The 22,197-nt window shown below is 33.7% G+C and overlaps 4 protein-coding genes across 10 annotated transcripts; 2 read left to right on the top strand and 2 right to left on the bottom strand.

Annotated features, from left to right (window-relative positions):
• The first annotated feature begins 71 nt into the window (after positions 1-71).
• Positions 72-2,084, top strand: LOC108728790 (tRNA (guanine-N(7)-)-methyltransferase). 3 transcript variants are annotated; one of them, XM_018457561.1, is made up of 7 exons: positions 72-168; positions 323-597; positions 672-805; positions 1,015-1,199; positions 1,279-1,392; positions 1,634-1,735; positions 1,806-2,084. In XM_018457561.1, exons 2-7 carry the CDS (start codon positions 512-514, stop codon positions 1,935-1,937), a joined length of 753 nt encoding a protein of 250 aa, XP_018313063.1. In that variant the 5' UTR covers positions 72-168; positions 323-511; the 3' UTR covers positions 1,938-2,084. The 3 variants fall into 3 exon arrangements, with proteins under 3 accessions (XP_018313063.1, XP_018313064.1, XP_018313065.1); XM_018457562.1 differs by having other exon boundaries at positions 73-168; positions 445-597; XM_018457563.1 differs by having other exon boundaries at positions 160-168; positions 466-597.
• LOC108728791 (coiled-coil domain-containing protein 108) lies at positions 1,964-12,822 on the bottom strand. Its single transcript, XM_018457564.1, is given in 19 exon segments — positions 1,964-2,062; positions 2,142-2,271; positions 2,333-2,501; positions 2,612-2,835; positions 2,961-3,213; positions 3,305-3,561; positions 3,955-4,190; positions 4,193-4,415; positions 4,510-4,783; positions 5,078-5,154; positions 5,265-5,624; positions 6,320-6,548; positions 6,856-7,101; positions 7,736-7,940; positions 8,020-8,226; positions 8,960-9,251; positions 9,582-9,847; positions 11,819-12,041; positions 12,699-12,822. Coding segments are annotated over 19 exon segments (4,047 nt in total). The 5' UTR covers positions 12,795-12,822; the 3' UTR covers positions 1,964-1,982.
• Positions 12,823-12,888: 66 nt separating this feature from the next.
• LOC108728723 (uncharacterized) lies at positions 12,889-15,211 on the top strand. The gene is made up of 4 exons (XM_018457457.1): positions 12,889-13,293; positions 13,375-13,607; positions 13,816-14,101; positions 14,754-15,211. Exons 1-4 carry the CDS (start codon positions 13,194-13,196, stop codon positions 15,209-15,211), a joined length of 1,077 nt encoding a protein of 358 aa, XP_018312959.1. The 5' UTR covers positions 12,889-13,193.
• Positions 15,071-20,987, bottom strand: LOC108728786 (acylamino-acid-releasing enzyme). 5 transcript variants are annotated; one of them, XM_018457553.1, is made up of 15 exons: positions 20,775-20,987; positions 20,466-20,683; positions 19,912-20,075; positions 19,692-19,840; positions 19,348-19,609; positions 19,119-19,270; positions 18,852-19,020; positions 18,524-18,778; positions 18,312-18,449; positions 18,003-18,223; positions 17,852-17,931; positions 17,729-17,776; positions 17,314-17,532; positions 17,098-17,238; positions 15,071-15,137 (listed from the first exon to the last, which is right to left on the bottom strand). In XM_018457553.1, exons 1-14 carry the CDS (start codon positions 20,787-20,789, stop codon positions 17,118-17,120), a joined length of 2,211 nt encoding a protein of 736 aa, XP_018313055.1. In that variant the 5' UTR covers positions 20,790-20,987; the 3' UTR covers positions 15,071-15,137; positions 17,098-17,117. The 5 variants fall into 5 exon arrangements, with proteins under 5 accessions (XP_018313055.1, XP_018313054.1, XP_018313053.1 ...); XM_018457552.1 differs by having other exon boundaries at positions 15,119-15,197; XM_018457551.1 differs by lacking the exon at positions 15,071-15,137 and having other exon boundaries at positions 17,056-17,238.
• Positions 20,988-22,197: the final 1,210 nt, after the last annotated feature.

Here is a 22,197-nt window from a genome sequence, read left to right as displayed (position 1 = left end):
TCGATCAGCTGATCGTCCGCGCACGTGCGCCGCACTTTCTCTGCACTGCTTTGCACTTTAAATATATACACATGTATGTATATAACAAATGTATATACAAATACTACAAATTTAGAAAATACACAAATAGATCCATATTAGGGCTTCGTTATCAGCAACTCGTGGCAGGTAAGAATAACAGATTCATTACATTGTTGAGCGCTTTTAATTAAACCGTACTTTCTTTACATTTCTGCGTCCTTTCTTGCATTCTCGTTTTGTTTTAAACGTTCAAAAAAATCTGTCTTTTTTAATTATACTCTGTTTTTCTTTATTTTCGAAGTGCTAGAATATAATTTCTTTGGAGCGCTGGAACAAGATGCATTGATTAAAAGAGATATGTGTTATTGGCTGGATATAACCTTTTAAAATATATTCATGTTTTGATATGTTGCATTGGTAAAGGAAGAATAACACGTTTGACAGACTTCAGTGTTCTTTTGATTTAAAAATATTCAGCAGTACTGTAATCATGACGACGACGCTGGCATTACCGCAAAAGAAATATTATAGACAACGCGCGCATTCGAATCCGATAGCTGATCACTGCATCGAATAGTGAGTAGTTTTCCGTGCGTTTTTCGTCGAGATTACAACAATCACCGTTACCATTTGTCATTTACTTATTGCAGTCCGATAAAACCGGAGTTAATGGATTGGAGCACCTTGTATCCACAGTACTTTCAGAATAATGGTGAGCAGACGCTAGAAACACAGAAACGTGTAGAATTTGTAGACGTTGGTTGCGGCTATGGAGGATTGCTGGGTAATTTGTTCCTTCTTTTCTCTTTAATATATTTTATTTAATTTAAAATATTGCCTATACAAACAAGATTTATATAAATGTTACATGGAAATAAAAAAATGTATACATAAATTATGAAGCGGCAGAATGGCTACTGTTTTAATTTCTATCGGATAATTTATGTAAAAACAAAACCAGAAAATTAAAATAATTGATGAATTAATCCTCAGTTACTTTGTCTCCGATGTTCCCGGATAATCTGATACTCGGCATGGAAATCAGAGTGAAAGTATTAGACTATGTTATGGATCGCATCGCTGCCTTACGATCACAAAATCCTGGCCAATACCAGAACATTGCCTGTCTAAGAACAAATGCCATGAAGTATCTGCCAAATTATTTCTACAAAGGACAGGTAAATGGAAAGTCTCAATTGTTAATATACATAAACGGATAGGGATCTGTACATTAATCCATATCTTTTATTTATGTAGCTGAAGAAGATGTTTTTCCTATATCCAGACCCACACTTCAAGAAGTCGAAGCATAAATGGAGGATAATAAATAAGTCTCTGTTGGCAGAATACGCTTATGTTTTAGCCGAAGGAGTAAGTATCATTTATACTTATCGAATTTATTATAGGCTAGTATTCATAATCCATTCTTATTTTAAGGTCATCTTAAGTAATGTCTTAAGATGATAATATGTGTTTTGAGATTGGTCTTATATATGTATATATATGTCTAAGATCAGTCTTAAATATAAGAACAGGCTATGAATATCGGCTATAACATATTTGTTATATATTACTTCTACAAGAATTAATTTTTTAAATTATTATTACATAGGCTATTGTATATACTGTAACAGACGTAGAAGATCTACATAAATGGATAGTTGAACATTTCCAAGAACATTCACTGTTTGAACAAATTACCAAGCAGGATTTGGTAAGTACAACTGTTTTTATTTCTTTTTTTCTTTATGTAATGGTAACACCGATAAATTTTGCCAAAACAGGCAGCGGATCCTGTAGTGGAAAAGTTATATGAAAGCACTGAGGAAGGTAAGAGAGTCACCAGACGCGAAGGAGACAAATTTCTGGCAGTGTTCAGAAGGATCGCGGATCCTTATATTGCAACGATTAGCTAGCAGCAACAATTATATATAATTTTTCGGCGATTGTATTGTATATAATTATATGGCGAAGGATATTTTGGATGAGGGGACTAATTCTGATATCATAGAAGGGGATTTGTCTCGTAGCAACGATGTTTCTAAAACGAATTGCAAGAAATAAGAAGATTAATGATTATTTTTTGAAGATAAAATATATTTCATAATACATATACATACCTCGTCTAATTATCTTTTTCCTGCTCACGCTAGGTACCTTGTTTAAGTAGTCTATGTGTCTAATATCTGTGTGTTGAATTAAATGTGCAGTCTTTAAAGCGAATTCTTCGTGCATTATGACGAATAACATCTGCAAAATAAAGGCAATTAATGTTTTTTTGATAAATATCGAATCGAGCATAAAATCCTACCTCTTCGAGTATACGATTAATTAACGCTCGCGGCGGTGAAATGTACGATCTCTGTATCAATCTCTTTCTTTCATACAAATTCATTCTAAATTGCGAGTAAAATAAATTCGATTCTTCCCGTAAAATGTCTTGCATTATGTTTCTGAACAGTTTACTGTTGACTATTTCCCTAAAATGTGACGAAATGTATCAACCATTAATACACATTCATTTTATAAATAAATTAATTTACTCTGTTCTTGCTTATTATTATAATATTTGGAAAGTAGGTTGATTTACCACAGTAGACCCTCTATAATAAACGAAGATCGACTAATATCTTCTTTCCCGAATGTCATCGTTCTCTCATTTTCCTCGATGCATATTCCTTTTGGCGGTGCACTTGTTAATTCTTTCATTAGACTAACTTTCAGAAATTTGTCTTCTACGCTATAGATAGAACATCGAATTGTTATGGCTTTATAAAATGGCTGAGGTTTTTTCAAGATTTTCACCGGTAATTCCTAGAGACAAAAGAGTACATAAATTTAAAGAACTTTTATTTTAAAATGGACTTTCTTTTCTATGAGTTTTATATTAGATTTAAAGTCTTAACATTTTGCGAGAAAAATTTATATATTTTATTTACTGGAACGCTGATGCCTTTTTCCGTAATAGTAAACTGTCCTTTCAGTTCCTGAGACAAGCCTTCGTGAATGTATACACTTCGTTGATAGATCCGCCTTTGGCTAGCATTAATAAATTCGCATGGTATATCAATATCAATTATGCAAGGGTATCCTTTAGTATATATAGTTACACGGAAGCTTTTGACGGACATTGGCTTTATCAAGCCTTTTGGCGGATAAATTTCCACGTGAATTATTTCAGATGTCTCACGTCTGATAGTAATGCAGAAATAGTAATTCAATTTTGAAAACAAACTTTTTCAATAATTTATTCCACAATCCGTATAGCTTAATTCAAGCAAACCTTTTCCATTCATAGGCGAGTACGTCTTGCACCAAATTATTATGTATCATAATCATCTTAACCACATGGCTGTGCGTAGCTATGTGAGAAATATTTATACAGTCAGTACTAAAGTATATGGGAATATTCTCATCATCTTCGAAACTGTGTTCGCATGGAATATATTCTCTAATTGTTGCTGGTTTATGTGGCAAGGAGGATTCACCTTCGAGTGTCAGTTCTTCTTCTCTGTCACCCAAAGTCAAACGCAACTTTCCCTAATAAAAGAGAGATATATCAATTTTTATTTGGAGAAAAAATTTATTCATTAATTTTATCTATTAATCCTAGCTATAATACACACTTTTTTTTTCTACTCTTGATATACACACTCGGTCCCTGGGACCTCACCTATATTTGTTACCGTAACTTTCGTAAAAATGGACATATTTCAATTAATTTTTTTTAATCAATGGAGAATTGATTAAAGAACAAGTTCATAATGTGTAAAAGTCGATAGAATTAAGGAGCTTCGAGATATATAGATTCAAAGAAAAAGAAAAGTTAAAAAACGCGAAAAAATTTTTATTCATCAAATTGTACTGGGGTTTCTGGGATCCCAGTGTGTATAGCTAGCGTTAAATTTGTTATATATATATATATATATATACTTTAAATATGCCGAATTTCCTTGGCTGAAATTTTAAAAGGATCGGGACGAAAGTTTGCGGATTCGCGATTGCATGTGGAGTGACACAGGAAAAAACTTTATAGCAGTATTCCTGATTTATTTCGTACATCGTTCTTAGATTTATAGAAAACGGGATGCTGTGATTTGTACTATTATGTACCCAACACACCTGAAAAATTTTCACGTTATGGATGTATTGTATATTTAAATACAACTAAAAACAACCTGGTAGATAGGATCTTTTTCTCCAAAATAAACATGTTGGAATTTGAAATGCGTGCCGTTTAAAAGCTGGAGCTTTTTATCAGAATCAGATAAACATTCAATTATCATAATAAAAAAAATGTGACGATTATCTCCGAGGTCTAAGTCCCACTTTGTCTCGGTCTGGCCTAACAATAAATAACGCAGCTCTAGTGTTATCCAGATCTCTTCTCTTGGCTGTATTTTATTAAAATGATAAATTAATAATAGTGATAACAAAATAATAATAAAGAAGTTACTGTAACATTATAAAATTATAGCTTATTTATACTTTAATATTTCCCGTTTTTGGCTGTATAGAACACATTTTCCTATGCAAGCAATCGTATTTTGCACGTTGAAATTTGAGACAACCTTGAGTGTTTACAACTGGCCGACAAGAACAGAGCTGCACTTTTTTTATATTCCACGAAGCATTCACTGCAGTTATGTTTATTAGAAGTAATTTTACAATAACCTTCGGACTATGTAAAACCATTGCTGGGAAATTTATGTAAAACGTTTGCGATGTTCCTGGTTGTAAATCTCTGAATAATATATTGAGCCTAAAAATGCATATACCTGATTTATATATAATTTTACTTTTTTACTAGCAACTAGCGTGCTAGTCTTCTAGCAAATTGGAATTCTATAAATTATATTTTTTAATTGTTTTAGTTTTCTAAAAAAAATATATAAATTTATAGAATTATATTTTTTTAGCTGTTAGTTCGTGCTAGAAGACTAACACGCTAGTTGCTGCTAGTAAAAGAGCATTGTATGAATTAGACCATACACACATGATTAAAATATTAAATTATGTTTATATCAAGAAATAACAAGAAATTCTATGTAGATACGTGTTTATTTTCATCAGCTTCCAAAGAAAAGCTTTGCTCACGTCTGGGTAAGATCCATAATATTGCAAATCGGTTACCTATTGTTTATTAAAAAGGATTGAGCATTTATATATTTGTTACTATTATATGTTTTGTCAAATTATTATTTTAAAAAGTGCGTTTGCTATATGCACACACAGCATTTTACCTTCAAAGTAGGCAATACACATAAACAACGCACTTTACAGATATTCCTCGGAATCTGATTCGGAATTAGATCTGTGTTTACATCAGAACTTATCCTCACAAAATACTGAATGAAAAATTCGTAAAATCCCGGAGTAGTAGGTGTAATAAGAACAGTAATAATTTTATCTTCTCCGACAACAACGGTGTCCGCAGTCGGATGTATTTTTACATCACGTTTTATATTCCCAATTGGCCAATTGCAATGACTACATGTCATTTTGTAATAGATGTTTACAGGACTCAAGTTAAATACGTGAAAACTTAATTCTTTCGTATCTTTGTATGCCTGAATTCCAAAATTTAATTCATCCGGCGCTGACTGGAAAACACAATAATATACATTATTAAAATTTTTTATTATAAAATTTTTATTATATTTCGTTATTATTTTTAAAAATTCCCCGGCGGAAAAAAAATGTTTATAAAAAGGTATAGAAAAACTATATAGATTGTGACAAGATTTTAGAAATTCTTAATTTTTCCTAGATATTTGTAGGAGGTAGAATAAGTCTTAGAAATTCTTAGTTTTTTTCGTAGATATTCGTAATGGGACATATAGCGAATTCGGTCACTACACTAAATCAGTGCAAACTCAAAGTTGCTTTACATGAAATTAACAAAGTTAAATGTAAAAATATTTTAAACGCTTAATTATTTAATGATATTGTCACATTATTTAACAAAATATATATGTATCATTTCATTGTCAAAGTTGATTACATTGTATCACTGCATTGAGATATTTTATATAAAGCAGCTTTTAATATGTACTGATCCAGTGTAGTGCGAATGATTGAATTCACCAACAGAGTGTCGTTGTTTGAGGGCGAAGGATTTTTTGGTTTTTCAAATAAATAACGCCACTTTACATTCCATTACGAATATCTATGAAAAACTAAGAATTTCTAAGATTTTGCCTCAATTTATATAGTTTTTCGTAAAATTTTTCCACCAGGGTTATTTATATTTTATTTTTTATCTTATTATTGTTTTATTATTTATTAATTAATTTACCATAAGAACACCAGATTCACATTTTCCTGTTACATGTAATGTTATGCAGACGCTAGGGCCAACGGGAGTTCCATCTTTTAATACGATCAATATGCAGTTTATGTCAAACTCGTAATCTCCAAGTGTTGTAGGACAAAATAACCATTCGTGGGTAATTATATCGTTCGAGTAAATTTTGCCATTTCCATATCGTATTTGAAGTTCAGGTTTCACATTAATGAATTCATAACTAAAGAATCAGTGTTAATCAAAAACAATCACAACAATAAACTAACAGTCTACTCTTTTAGAAACATTTTAATTAATTTTTATAATAGAAATATAATTTTTTTTTTATTAGAGATATAATTAAAAATACAGTTTTTATATCTTTGAAATTTAATTAATTCACGGCAAAACCACATTAAAGGAATTTTGACAATGCATATTGTTTTCATTGGTGCTTTATACAATGTTTCATATTTATATAATTAATTTTTATTACTAAATATTAATATGTATTCTACGGAATTAATATTAATATCACAGGAATTTACTTTATTACATGTCGAGTGATGTTTCGCATATAAAATTGCTGCAGGCTTTGACAGCCTGGAAACGTCGGCGCGAAACTCACGGTATTCCGATCACTAAAACTGACACTCGCATATTCCGTGTATCCCTGAAAATCTATGAAACATTCCGATTTCATATTTCCATTGAAACGTATCGCCCAACGTTCCATATAAACGCGTTTATCGTCGTTTCCGGGTAACATGCCAACTACAATGATATGATAATCTCTGAAAAGAATTACAATGCATGATGGATAGAAATTGAAAATGATATTGAATGCGCAGAATATCAATATAAATCGTTTCAAATGCTTTTTAAAAAAATAAAATAAATACAAACGTTATGTAAAACGATGAATGTAAAGATAATATGACATCATGATAAATTACACTATAGTTTACAGTAAAAAATTATTTTAAACTAGACATAGTGTTTTTTTTTATAGATTCCCTGGCGGAAAAGTTTTACGAAAAACTACATAGATTGAGATAAGATCTTAGAAATTTTTTTTTCATAGATATTCGTAGTGGGACGTAGGACGACGTTGTTTCTTTGAAAAACCTACAAATTCTCCGCCCTCAAACAACGCCACTCTACATCTTACTATGAATATATATATATCTACGAAAAATTAAGAATTTCTAAGATTTTGTCTCAATCTATGTAATTTTTCTGTATTTTTTCGTAAAAATTTTTTTTCGCCAGAGTTTTTGGATGCTTATCTGATGTAAAATAATATTTAAAAAATATTTTTTGTAAACTAGTGTTATTTATATGATACGTGCGGCACATTTTTGCGACGAGACTTCACGCCAGATTCGAACAATTAGGGTCATATAAAATAATCTTAAATACAAGTACTGATGAATTATGCCCATCATCGGCTTCACGATAAAGTGGCTCGATGCTGGCGGTACAAAGCGATACATTAGCAGTAAATGCCCGTATCTTCGTATTAGAAACGTGGCGTATGTCGGCGATGAGGGTACACAAGGAGGCATCTTAACTACGTGAGGTACCTCGTACTGAGGAATCCAACCATCGGAGCAAACGGGAAAGGAATGACCTATGTAAAAAAGGAATTAAGTAAGAGCGGCGTTATGCAAACGTAAAAAAAGAGACAGATAAAGAAAGAGAATACGCACCTATTAGCCGCACGGATGTGATTGCAGGGAATGTCAGAGTTTCTTCTTCAAAGCGGTCTTCTTGCCGCTTGACAAAAACATCTCCAACGAGGTCTCTCGCAAAGAAACTGCTTGTTCGGTTGGGATTAAACGCGACTTCAAACAGAGCCGTCTGGCTCGCCGGTATTCTCGTGATGGTGGGTGTTATATTGAAAATTCCTTCAACATCTATACAAAATTATCTAATTAATTAATTGTTGATAGAAAAATAGGTCTATGTGCTTATATTAGCAATATTTAATTTTAATTTCTATGTCATTAAAACAAATTTACAAGTAAAAATATAAAAAGTTGAAAAGGTCCCTGGCGGAAAAGTTTTACGAAAAACTACATAGATTGAGACAAGATTTTAGAAATTATTAGTTTTTCATAGATATATATTCGTACACTGAGAAAAAAATACTGTTGATTCAATTAAAATCTATATTACAGGCTGTTACTAACATAAGTAATTAATTCATATATATTTTTATTGACATAAAGGCCTTGATTATTGAAATAATAATTTATGTTTTTATGTCAATAAAAATATACATAAATTAATCACTTATGCTGGTAACAGCCCGTAATATAGACTTTAATTGAATCAACAGCATTTTTTCTCAGTGTAGTGGGACATAGAGCGACTTGTTTCTTTGAAAACGTGCCACTCTACGTCTCACTATGAAATATCTACAAAAAACTAAGAATCTCTAAGGCAAACAAACCTCACTCTACGTCCCACTACGAATATCTACGAAAAATTAAGAATTTCTAAGATTTTGTCTCAATCTATGCAGTTTTTCTGTACTTTTTCGTAAAAATTTTTATTCCGCCAGGGGTAAGATAAGAAGGTAAAGAGATAAGTAGAAAGTAAAATAAAACGCTAATAATAGCGTATATTGATTCGATAAACAACAACCTTGGTCCCATTTAATTAATACATCGGACTGGCTATGATTAGTAAGACACAGGGTTTCCGGAATTTTTCGCTCAGCATTTTCCGCCTCTACGTCGGCCTGACCGAAGTCGATACAATTTTTCGATGAAGAAACCGCAGGAAGATTTTGCGTGGCGACAACAGTATCACTTGTGTATCCTTCGAAGCCATTTTTCAACCTCGTAGGATAATTAAAACGGATCTGCGTGCTCTCTCTCTCTCTCGTTTTACGCAACGCTGTGCAATAGCCGTATAATTCTATGATAATCGGTTTCTGTAAAATGAATCATCGTGAACATCACATAAACATATGAAACATTTTCTTTGATACGCGGAGTCTGAAACTCAAAGGTAAATTTTTTCCGACTGAATGATGAATATCTAGTAGATCGAAAAGATATCAAATAAATATAATTAGGTAACGCACGAAATGTAGAAAGCAAATCATATATCATTTACTTATTTTTAATAAAATAGTATAGAACTGGTATAGAATTAATTACTAAAGTCTGGAAAATTGGATAATTATAAATAGTATGACATTTCGTGTGTAACGAAGATTGTGTTCTTTAGTGGTCATTAAAAATTCAAATTTTCTTATTACGTGATTCAGGATTAAGCACGGAAAATAGCACGCGTAGATCCCGCTTTCTCGTGGTGCAAAAGTAATTGTTACGAATTTGTGAGAACAGGGCTCGATGTGTCCGTGCCGCGGATTTGCTTCAAACGGCCTCCGAAGCGAGTCGATGTCAAACATGAAAGTCGCCGTGGCTTTTGAATCATTGACGAGCCTAATCCGCTTCTTCACCTCGCGATTCTCGTTCGTACACATCATGATTAATCTTGTGGCAGACGAGGAGACCATGGGTCCTGCGTGCGTAAATGATTAAAATTAACGTCATACGATGATGGAAACGCTCATCGTAAACATTGTCGATTTCAGAACATGTATGTATGGATAATTAATGACTCATAACTTAAATTAAATAGGACTTATCCGTGTCTGAATTTATTTAAAATAACCTTGGATGACATCTTTTCAACGAAAAAATAAGGTTGTAAAATTATCTCTTTTTAAATGCTTCTAGTGATATTTGTTGCGCTTTGACAATTGAACACCTCGATTAAAATTGTTGTCTTTCGTAGTTAGGTAAAGCTTGTGTTAAACTTTGAAAACTCTCGATGATGTATGCTCTTGAAGTACAAATGATTGATGGAGCCTCTCAGAAGCCAAGCTAATCAACTCCATGAAATAAAAAGCAAAAAAAAATTGATAAAATTGATAAGGTATAACACCGAGTGCTCCGGTATTAAATTAAGAAATTTTCAAAATAGCAGAATGGATCAATTTCTGAGAGACTTCTGATAGGATCCATTAATCATTTTTACTCCAAAAGAATTTATCATCAAAAACTTTCGGAGATCGGAAAACTTTAACTACAAAAGATTCTTTTAATTCTTCGGTGCCACTTTAGGTATGGTATATCCGGCTTTTCCCATACAGCACCGAAAGTTTTCAGAAATATCTCAGAAATATTTCAACAGAAAATTGAAACATTTCATAAAAATTGCGAAATATATCTGCAACATTTCTGAGACAACTCTGGAATAGCAAAATGTCCGCGATTCTTGCACATGAAACCTTGTTGAAAGATTGATGAAATGGTACAGAAAGAATCTGCAATCTTTTTGAAATATTACCAAAAAGTTTTCAGCTATTTATAGTATTTCAAAAATCATATTTAAATATTATTTGAATATCAATTAAACATATATTTAAATATCATTTCTGAAGTACTTAAAATTTAAGAGTTTTGTAATCTGTAAACAGATTACAAACTTGTTGAAATAAACTTAAAGTATTTCTCAAAAATGGTAATTATATCGCCAACTATTTTGATTAATTAATCACATTATATATATAAGCACATATATATAACCCCTATTAGAAAGATAGAGAAAGTCACTTACACCTGCAGTTTCCACACACACAATATCATTAATCATATACAAAAGTTTTTTGTAATTAAAGCAGAACAAGTCATTCATATACAAAAGTTTTTCGCAATTAAAGTAGAACAACTCACGATAACATCAAAATGATATTAAACTAAATCGCGATTGATCAAAAAATGACTTTTAGCAAACATTTTGGAGCCATTTTAACATCATAATGACTTTTTTGTTCTGTTTAAATCTGTCTTCCATTTATTGTATATGATTTATTGTATATGATAGATTTTAGAAACAATTCTGTTAAAATATTTCATATGACATATTGTAGAATCCTTTCAAAATTGTTGCACATGAGATGTGAAAGGTTGAAACATTTCTGAAAATTTTCCGCAACAATCGGTGCTGTATGGGTCCTTTTCTAATATTTTTCTTGTAATTTTTTTTATTAATAGAGATAATACATAATGCTTGATATTGTTATATTCCTTAATATCTGGCGTGTCGATAAAAAAATTGTTACAATATAGTTCATTTTTATGAAAATTACTTATAAATAATTGAATTGGGTTGGATATGATATCTCCAAGTGTGTTGTTCCCGTAGTGTGGAAACAAAGGGTAAAGATAATTAAGACTTAAGAGCGACCATATCAATGAGTACATAAAGTACGATAGAGAAAGTCTTGATCGGTCAAAGTACATTAAATATTTTTTTTAAATCAAATTTATTTCAGATATGATTGCGCGCCTATAACTTTCAGACTTTCAACACAATCAGACTGAAACGCTAATGATCGCCTAAATATTAGATTAGAAAGAAAGAAATTAAGAAAGAAAGGGTGAAGGGTTTCTTTCTGACGATCATTAATTGGAAAGAATTCCGTACCAAAAATGCACCTTCCGCGGACTTGGATTTCCGCGCGTTTGCCAGCTGAATCCACAATCGTAAAGTAATCTACGTTTACGGTGAATGGCATGAATGGCCGATAGTATATTTTGCATTTGTATGTCTGGCCAGGAAGTAAAGACCAAGAGTAGCTACACAATTCAAATACGTGATCCAGCGGATTGGTAGACGCATCTCTTCGAGCCTCGTAAATTTGCTCGATCTGTAATACATCATTAATCAGTCAATACGACTGATTTACGCAGAGCTGAACGTTTCACAAGCAAATGACAAATAAAGTATCAATTTAAAACAATTTTTTTTGTTATTTCGTCATTATTTCCTTCTAATCAATCAAAAGGATTATTATATTCGTCCTCATCTCTTTCCGAATATTTAAACACATCTAAAACTTATTTTATATATAACTCGAAATATACGGGAAATAATTTAGTTTATAATTTTGTGAATTAAAAATTGTGATATTATAAGTGATTTTTAGATTCTCTTTTTACATTCTCTTAATTAAGTTAATTGATGTTGCAACGTCTTTTTTGCAATTAGACATTAGACATATTAAAAAAATCATTTTATACAGTTTAAATTGTGTAGAAAATCAGTTCCCTTTTTAAATTAAAAAATTAATATTTTCATCATTTTTAAGTGTGTTTCTTAATTTAATCAAAACTTGGTTAAAATCGCTCTCGTGTCGTTTCTGTCAGTGTAGAACTTGGAATCTCTCGGTTTAATTTACTCTTTTCTTTTTCTAATTCTCAAAACTAGAGAGAAAGATAAAAATAAAGACAAGTTAAACCGATTAAGTTAATCTACATAATTGAAACGAATATATTATATTAAAGACAAGAAGTCTGACACTAACGCAACTTTCGTTAACTATCTCCAGCCACTTGACAGTTGTGGCGCCCGTTTCTACCTCGCCGAAGTCCACGTGGATTTTTCTCGCTTCGCAGAGCATTTTTTTCGTTTCTATCTGATTATCAAGCGATCTTCCTCTCTCTTTCTCTCGCTCGCCGAGAAACGGGATACAGCCAAGATCTCTCGTCGAGGTCTCGATCGATGTTTTGTCTTCTCGAAGGTGCTCGAATGCAGGCAGCGGCGTCGGTCGACTTTCGTCGGGACTTGTTTGGTCACCCCCGTGGGGGGACAGATGGGTGACGCTGACGTATGAGACGCATCTGGACGATCTGGACGCATCTCGCCACTCGTGCGACGACATCGCGCAATCCGCTCCGGGCTTGGATCCACGAAAAAATAATTTCGGCGCTCCTCGCCACGGTATTTCGCACGGTGTTTCTCGTCGTCGATCCCCTGTATGGCTCTGTGACACCCAGCTCTGCGCGGTCGCGACCCGAAGATGCCCCGGGACGCAGGCATCGTCTACCTGCTGATCGTGATCGCGCACCTGTGCTCGTGCGCGCGTTACAACAGTCATGATTACAATCATTACGTCGAATGTAAGTCGCGATCGGAGTAATCATCCAATAGAAGGTTCCCTTTTCTTTGTCGTTTAACCTCACTTCTGTACGTTCTCGTAGATAACCTCGAGAGCGAAAAGATATGCCATGTCCTGAACAAGAAGCACACGCTCGACATGCAACACGGCGCCGCGGCGATTGTTATGCCGCACCACATGTTCGACCACTGGGTCGTCAAGGCCAATCGCAATTGTACGTTCGTCTTCCGGACTGGCAAGAACGAGGGCCTCTTCGCGGTTATTCAGAAGATGTTTCTCCGTCGCGACGGCGATCAGTGTGTTGATTACATACGGGTAAGTGGATGCACAAGGCCTATTCTTTTTCTTTACTCCTGAACCGAACTTCTCTCGCATGATTTAACTTTTTCCTTTTTCTTTTCACATTGGGGAGAAAGAGATAAAAGATGAATCGTGCATGTTCAGTCTTGGAGTATGGAAATAATAGGCTTAAATAAAATTATAATTAGCACTCGTATCAGATTCTTGACAGACATTTCATTAGTTCAAGAGGAGCGATGGTTTTTATACAAACAAGTTCTGTGGAGAGTTAGACCGCAGCCAGACAACATACCTCCCGGTTCCTGAGCCTGAGGACAGTTTGGGTAACATAAATGATAGCCGATCACCTAATTACGACATATATGCGGAATATGATCCTGTTAAAAAATCGAAACTGTGGTCTATTCGGTCAGACTTGGCTTCGATAGAAACCGAAATATTCATTTCCAAGGAAAGAGTACCAGATGGACAGTCCCTGGACCTTACAATAGTTTACACCCCATACATGAGTATGCTTTTTTAACGTATATGTTTATATAATTTAACATATCGTTCATTTGCTACAACTCAAAAATTGTCATTTTTTTAGTTGCTTGCAGAAAAAGAATGAAAATTTGAAGAAAAAAAGAAAGAATATAATTTAAAAGAATATACTTACATATACTTTTGTGGGTTCCATCTTCTTTAAAGAAGTCATATGGTCTTGTGATAATCGTTAATATAATATTCTTGAGGCTTTCACGGGTGTTACCTATGTGACAATCTTGCGTTTCGCGGGTTTTCTCCGTGTTCAGATCCATTCTTGGAATGCCAACGTTTCGTGAACCTTGCAGTTCATTTCATCAGGGCGAGGAGCAGCCTGATACTGCCAACGTTTCGTGAACCTTGCAGTTCACGAAACGTTGGCATTCCAAGAATGGATCTGAACACGGAGAAAACCCGCGAAACGCAAGATTGTCACAATCGTTAATATATTTTTATTCCTCTACAGTCTGTTATTACACTAAAACTTAATTTTAAAATGAATATTATAAAATATTAATGATTCAAAGTAATTATTCAAACTTATTTTTTTTTAAAGCTTTGGTTTTTGAGTTGTCATTGTTGTAGCAAATGTAGCAAACGAATGATATGATTATCTTATTGATAATTTATTTGCAGAGTGCGATCAGACAAATACCGAGCACTACCAGGTGGTCGGATACGAAAACTGTATTCGGAAGGAATACATATGCGACAAGATCTACAATTGTCCTTTTGGTATATGCTCGGACGAGATGAATTGCGTGGTCAATGATCAGTATCCCAAGGAAAATAATGCCACAAGAGTCACTGTAGGAGCAGTCACCGTCACGATCCTCGGCTTCATAATCTTCCTTATGTGTCTATGGAACTGCAAGAAATCGGAAAAGTTGTGCTGGTCGTCGGATTGCGCCGGTCCGAACGTGTGCTCGCGGCCGGTTTCCTTGCCGGACGCGGACAGAAGTCAGAGATCCAATCGCGCAGTGCCAACGGCCCCCATGTTGGAGGTCGCGATGTCCTCGCCTGTCGTGGACAAAGATCTACCACCCAGTTACGACTCGTTGTTCCCTGAACAAAGTAATCCTGCCAGATCGTAAGTTATTGAATCCAAGTATGAACTGATAGTATGAGAGCGCATTAAACATACCGTCTAATGTTTTAATTAGACGCTGCGTTGTCGCGCGCATCTAGTGACATAATTAGATCGATTTTTCTTTACATACATTCATACATTATTTTTCAAAATGTGTGCTGGATTTTACTATGAAAGAAAACACTCTGATAAATTAATAGACATTTCATGTATCAGTTTTGATTCTATGTAGTCGATTTCATGGAAATGTGAATTAAATGAGTGCAGCTTCAGGATGCTAATCAAATTATAGATAAGTCAGTTATGACTAGGATGCAAAGCTACACAACACCAACTATCCTTCGTTCTTTGATAATGGACGAGGCTGGAGTCTTAATTAATCAATGAATTGTTACATACATATATTTCAATCATTTTGACCAAAGTAATTACATTTGGAGCACTGCTGCTCACCGTCCACATCCAATTGCGCCACTGCATGCAGTACATTTATACGCATTTACACTGGCCGACAGAAATGCCTTTACACATTCAAGATGGATGCGTTTCGAAACACAGTCGAATACAAGTTGTATGCGTTTCTTCTTCTTCGACCCACTGGGTTTCGACCTCTTCAAATGAGGTCCAGTATCATACTTTGAAATAGCTTTTTGAGGAGAGGACCTCACAGGGTCCCCTCAGCGCAGTCAAGGTTGTATGTATTCGACTGTATTCAGAAACACATCCATCTTGAATGTGTAAAGGCATTTCTGTCGGCCAGTGTACATGCAGTTATATTAACACCACACAATCATTGTTTCTTATTGTATATTAATGAGATTATACGAAATGCAACGGTTAGTAGATAGATCAATTAAATTTATTTTTTTTTCTGTATAGTTTCAAAGTTTCCGTTTCTTAATTGTAGCCTTATTGAATTATGACGTCACAAATGGAAAATCGTAGTTCATATTTTTGTTGCATATAAGATAAATTAGGTTCTTCATATGCCTTTATTAATATTCAAAAATGTATTGTAAGAAAAAAAAATTCATATAACAATTCTCATTTCTGACATAACTTATGATTGCAGTAGGAAAATGGAATTGTAAATTTCTACGATTTGTATTATTTTCTAATAAATATTAAAGAAATAATATCACATGAATTTTGTTCATTGGAAACTACAACGAAGAAATAGAGGCCTCAAAATAACTTCTTAGTAGTTGATGAAATATTACAAACTTTCCGTATCAAAATAACGGTACAGTATTTTTTAACTATGTTAATTAAATTTAAAGTTATACATCTCATCAATTTTACATCTGTATTAGTTTCTTGTATGAAGCTATGATCTTGTATTAAGTATATAAGATAATGTTTGATATAGTAATAATACATCTCGAAAAAGAAAGAATTTGATGGGATCTGTTGTGTTCATAGACATTCGCGAAACAAGTGGTATATGTAAGAAATAAGCGACAACACAAGAAAAATATCAGGGCGCTCCGAAATTCGAACCGAGGTCTGGTCTCCTCCGAAATGGTAGACTTCCGTCCTGCTACTGAGCCACACAACCCTGACTCTGATAGCTAGCTTCTCTGTTGTGCCTATTTCCTCTAAATTTTTTACATATGTGAACTTACTGTAGCATATTTTAGTAATGCTACGTCTTACTTGAATATATGCGACATATATACATATCTATATATACATATGTATATATATATATAAATATAAATAATTTTTATACGTATGTAAAACATACAAATTTTATAGAATTATACAAATCTTAGATGTGTGCATATATATTTGTGGAGATTAAATGTTATTTAAGTCTATAAAATGTATGTAATAAAATTGTGTAAATATTCATTTTGTGATAATAAAGATCTATGTATATACACATACATATAATCGAACGTTCTGAATTATTTTGCGTCTTCGGATTCTTTAGACGTATGCTCCAGTAACCACAGACAATCGTTGATAATGTGATCTATTTCAGCTGATCCAGTTGATAACTGATGATTATCATCGTACACGAGCATTCTGTGACATCAAATCAATTAATAATGATGCAAGATTTTTATATCTTTTGCATTTTAAACATGAATGTCAACTTACTTAGTTTTCACCTTGTTAGATTTGAGACGATTATGCCACATCGTTCCTTGAGAGGAGGGCACTCGCAAATCTTTCGTTCCAATGCAGACCAAGGTCGATGCTTTGACTTTATCGACATGCATGATGGGCGAGCACTTCTTCATTTTCATGAACATGTCAATATCATTGGGCCATGGACCGGTAACAATGTTGCAAAGAAGACCTGCCTCCACAGCGCACCTGTAATGAAAAATTAAATCACATTAGTGTGAATAAAAAAAACTTGATACGAATACAAACATGTTTGCCAGGTAAACCATGTAAACCATTGTCACAAATAATTCACATATATATAAACAAAGAGAAGACTATGTATTTCAGTCAAGCTTAGACTAGTCGCGACTATTGGTACATCTGAAATAACGATTAAGCTTACATATTATGAAGATACGCTATTATCTCTTCCTTAGTCAGAGCATTGCGACTGAAATACAAATATGGGATATTGAATAATTAGGACGTGAGGAATATCGTTGTTAAGTATTAAGTATTTCTTTACCAGTCTGGGATGTCGGATATACCGAACATGATGGAGATATCTATTACCGGATTTTTCGCAATTACTGCTTTAAATAAATCCTAAAATAAAAATAGTTTTTAAATTAATATTCCAATTAATATTGTATAAATATATTATTTGATTCACTTACAGGAACTTGACCACTCAAATGTGCTACTAAAAATCCACCATGAGATCCACCACAAAGACATATGCGTTTAGAATCGAGCCAGGGATATCTCTTGATCGCTTCCTTCGTAGCAGTTATACAGTCCTTTACATCAGCGTTTCCAATTTTTCCTTGAAGATATTCCACTGTTGCGCTGCCCATTCCCGTAGAACCACGATAATTCACTTGCACTATTGCAAAACCTGAATAATGCGGAATTAGAGAGTATAGTAAAAAACTCTTAAATATATATTACGTAAAGAGAAAGATATGATTTATCTATTGCTATACCTGCTAATGCCAAGAAAGAACATTCTAAAGAAAATACGTTTACAAAATTGCTATGAGGTCCTCCATGTGGTGTAACGACAAAAGGTACCGATTGATCTTTACCACTTTTGGGACCAAAATAGATATAGTTGAATTGCTCTGAAAAGTAGAGAAGCAACGTTCAACTACCTGTATCAAGAGAAATTGTGCAAACGATAACACGATCCACTTACTTATGCTGTCGTCATTATCATAATTGTATTCATTTTGTTCATATATAATTTCTTCGAAACCATGAATTTTCATTGGAACTGTAATCGCAATTCTGGAGATATCGCCACTACTTGCCACTTCACTCTTAAAACGGCCTACCATAAGACTAGAAGGCTGCGTTAAAGAAGTACTCAAAAACGTAATCACATCCCCTTTTACATCCAATATACAAAGACTACTTTTATCGTTTTTTATCTCAGTAACATCTTTCGTTTCTGCAAAGACAATTCATTATTCTTCTTATTAACGCATTAAATCAGTTTAATCAACAAAATTGTAGTATCTTACTTATATTCACAATATATGAGACAAGATTGTTTTTTTGAGCTGTACTGAAAAATAAGTATTGAGAATCGTCACTCCAACAACGACGAGGTAAACGACCATATATTCCATAAAATTGTTTGTTAGAATTGATTGTTTTACTCATTCGCACTGCTTCCACTATCTCGATATTCTAGATATAAAACAAAATAATTTAAAACTCAAAATACTAAACATATTTTCCTTAATATAATTTTTGGTTTATAATTAATCTAATTTTTAATACATTACATTATCTTCCTCCATTCTCAAATCTCGCAACATAAGTTTGTGCGCATTATGATGTGGAACAGCACCTGCTTCTCTCTGCAACCATACGAGATAATTTCCATCAGGACTGATTCTAGGACTATGCACAGCACATCCTTCATCGGACAATTTTCCTGTTACACGATAAAAGTTACTCAATTCTTTTCTCCTATTTCATATCTGCTATACTAATTATTTAAATGTTGCTTACGATATTCTCCGTTTTTCAATAAAAATATCCAAGAATATCTATTGGTGCATGCAGTAAGGCCTAAGTATAGTGGCTCATGCTTCCAAGCAACACCGATTACATCCTGATCTTTCGTCCAAATCACTTGACCGGGAGAAAGTTCATCTGGTATTCCAGATAAAATCGTAATAGTATCCAACGTCGTATCGAGGACAGCAACAACAGATTGATGTTTACCTACTAATTGTTCTCCCCAGTGTGGTTTGTATATATATTCGTTTCCCTGGTATCAAGAAAATTAAATAAGATATGTACATACAAATACAACTCTGTAATTATTTAAAGAAACAAGAAATAAATCCTACCACCGTTACTTCATCATCCTCTTTTTTCTCCTTATCTTTTTTATCCAATGATTTTTGCTTATAAAACGGTTCTGACTTAGGAAGCTTCTTTTCGGCTATATAGAGAACCTTGGTATTATCCAGAGACCATTCAAACGAACGAAATTCAGCTACAAAAAAGCATACAGTTAATGTACATTTGAAAAATTAAAAGTTTGAAATAGAAAATGGAAACTTATACCATCTGTGTAAACATCGCCATGGACGTCCAGAGCAGACAGATCATAATTCTTCACGAAATGTTGTTTATCCCAAATTTCTAGAAACTGCTTTGTAGAATTATCAATTGTGGCCTGTCGTAACACAGCTCTACGTTCTTCATTCTTCGTCAGAGTTGACATCAACCTGTTCGAAACAGATACATTTAAATGCAGACAATATTCATATTAGATATGCAGGGATACAGACTTTTGACTTCTCTGGATGTGGACTACCTCATCCAAATGAGGAGAGAAGGGAAATTTCAAAATAACACAAATATTTTATCTCTTTTGTTATACATGCAATATATATTTCTACATATACACCCTAGGCAAATACTGTTTTTGTCAAATCACTCAAAATTTTTTAAAATTTGTAAAAAATTAACATATTTTTTTAAAAATACCTTGAATTCTAGATGTGGAATTCAACATCCACAAGAGCTCTGGATATGGAAAGCTCCATACCCTCCATAAGGAAGTCTCTGTCTATGTAAATATGTATTGTCTATACTATAAAAAATATATTACGTACTCTGTAGTAATATCAATTGGAAATCCGGTAGAAATTGGCGTCAAGTCTGAGTTCAAATCATAATTTTGTAAGAAGCGTTGATCCGTCTTTCTTTCCAGATTCCTCTGAGTCCATGAGCCCTGTATGGATAATCTACCATTTGGAGTACCCAGAATCTGTGCACTGCTCAAGGATGGATATGCAGCTAATAATTTGTACAGATTTGTCAATTCCTTTATCTGCAAAAATATGCGCATCATTTCGCACAATTGTTCGATGAAAAAAAATTATTGCAAAAAAATATCGATAACATACGAAATTATTACATACCTGTCCCAATGCCATGACTTTTTTTCCAGTCACTTCCTTGTTTACTTTTTTTATTATGTATGAATGTAAACACAGTACGAACTACGAAACGCTAGATACAAGTCAATAATTCCAAATTCTATATTTATACTTGTGCTCCGATAAGCGCTGATAACATTTAGATAAACACAAGACGCACGATAATGTATTTACCGTTTTAATTTTTCGTAATTTATAGATGCTTTGCAAAAAAATCAAGAATAATACAATTGTATTACAATGTATGTTAAATACTGATTATAAAAAGCGATGAAGTACTGAATCACTACTGAATATGTACATTTATTGTCTATAGCATTTCATCCAAAATGAGGTTATAGGCAGTGATGGTATACAGCCGCTTTTCTAGCGCATGCGCGTCAATGGAGCTATCACGTCTAAGGTGCGTTCAGGGAGACGCTATTAGCGCTATTGTGTCGTTCTATCCTTGTTTTACGTCTAATAAACAACGAAGATAGAATGACAGAGTAGCGCTATTAGGGTCTCCCCGAATGCATCACTAGAGACCCTTTAAGGACGTTCTCTCCGAAAAATCCATTTTCTTTAGATTTTTCTGAAACTTACAAAAAAAGCTTGTTTTAGTGTCCTGAACATGTACTTTAAAACTCAATACCCGGAACGGGATTAAAAATCGAGATATTCCACTTCAAAGTTGAAGCGTTTAACATAGGCTTCCTATCTAGAGCTTATTCGAAAATGGTCTTTTATTCACTGTAAAAAAATTTTTTTTAACAATTTTTTGAAACGATGAGACATAAAACTTGATATCACAAGAAATAATATGAAATTTATTTGAATATGGCTTTCGGTATTCGTTTTTAAGAAATCATTGAGCAAAGTTTACAATGTCTATATAACGTTACTAATTCAAGGCACGAGCACATTTTTGCAATTTCGCTCAGATAGGGGTCTGCTAATTGTCTATATTGTATTTCTTGTTCCAATGGAACGGTATCGACGGAAGCTATGCTGATACGACCAGATACGACTTAAAGCGTCTACATGGGGCATTTTCTGTCCATGTCTGTGTTCTACCTCGAAGGTATAAAAACGCGAAGTGAAGGCCATCACACGTAATAAAATTTTAGTTGTAATCGTAAGGCCGTAAGCAAATCAGCCAATCACAGTCGAGCGTTTCGAAACGTCAGATCGTAATTTTGATTGTGATTGGTTGATTTGCTTGCGATCTTATGATTACCTTACGACTAAAATTTTTGTACGTGTGATGGCATCGCACGAAATGACGCAGTGGATCATTTTTGCACTTCTGCGCATAAGGGCGAAGCGAAAGAGCGGAGTGGTACTCAACTAATATTTTCTGTGTATGGGGGCGACTGCGTGGACGCGAATAAACTTTAGGTTGAGCACAACTGCAGTCGGAGAA

This window comes from Mycetomoellerius zeteki, unplaced genomic scaffold (assembly GCF_001594055.1).
Source record: "Mycetomoellerius zeteki isolate Tzet28-1 unplaced genomic scaffold, Tzet1.0 scaffold64, whole genome shotgun sequence".
Lineage (NCBI taxonomy): Eukaryota > Metazoa > Arthropoda > Insecta > Hymenoptera > Formicidae > Mycetomoellerius > Mycetomoellerius zeteki.
Note: the sequence above shows the minus strand (reverse complement) of the source record. Positions and strands in the feature narration are given on the sequence as shown.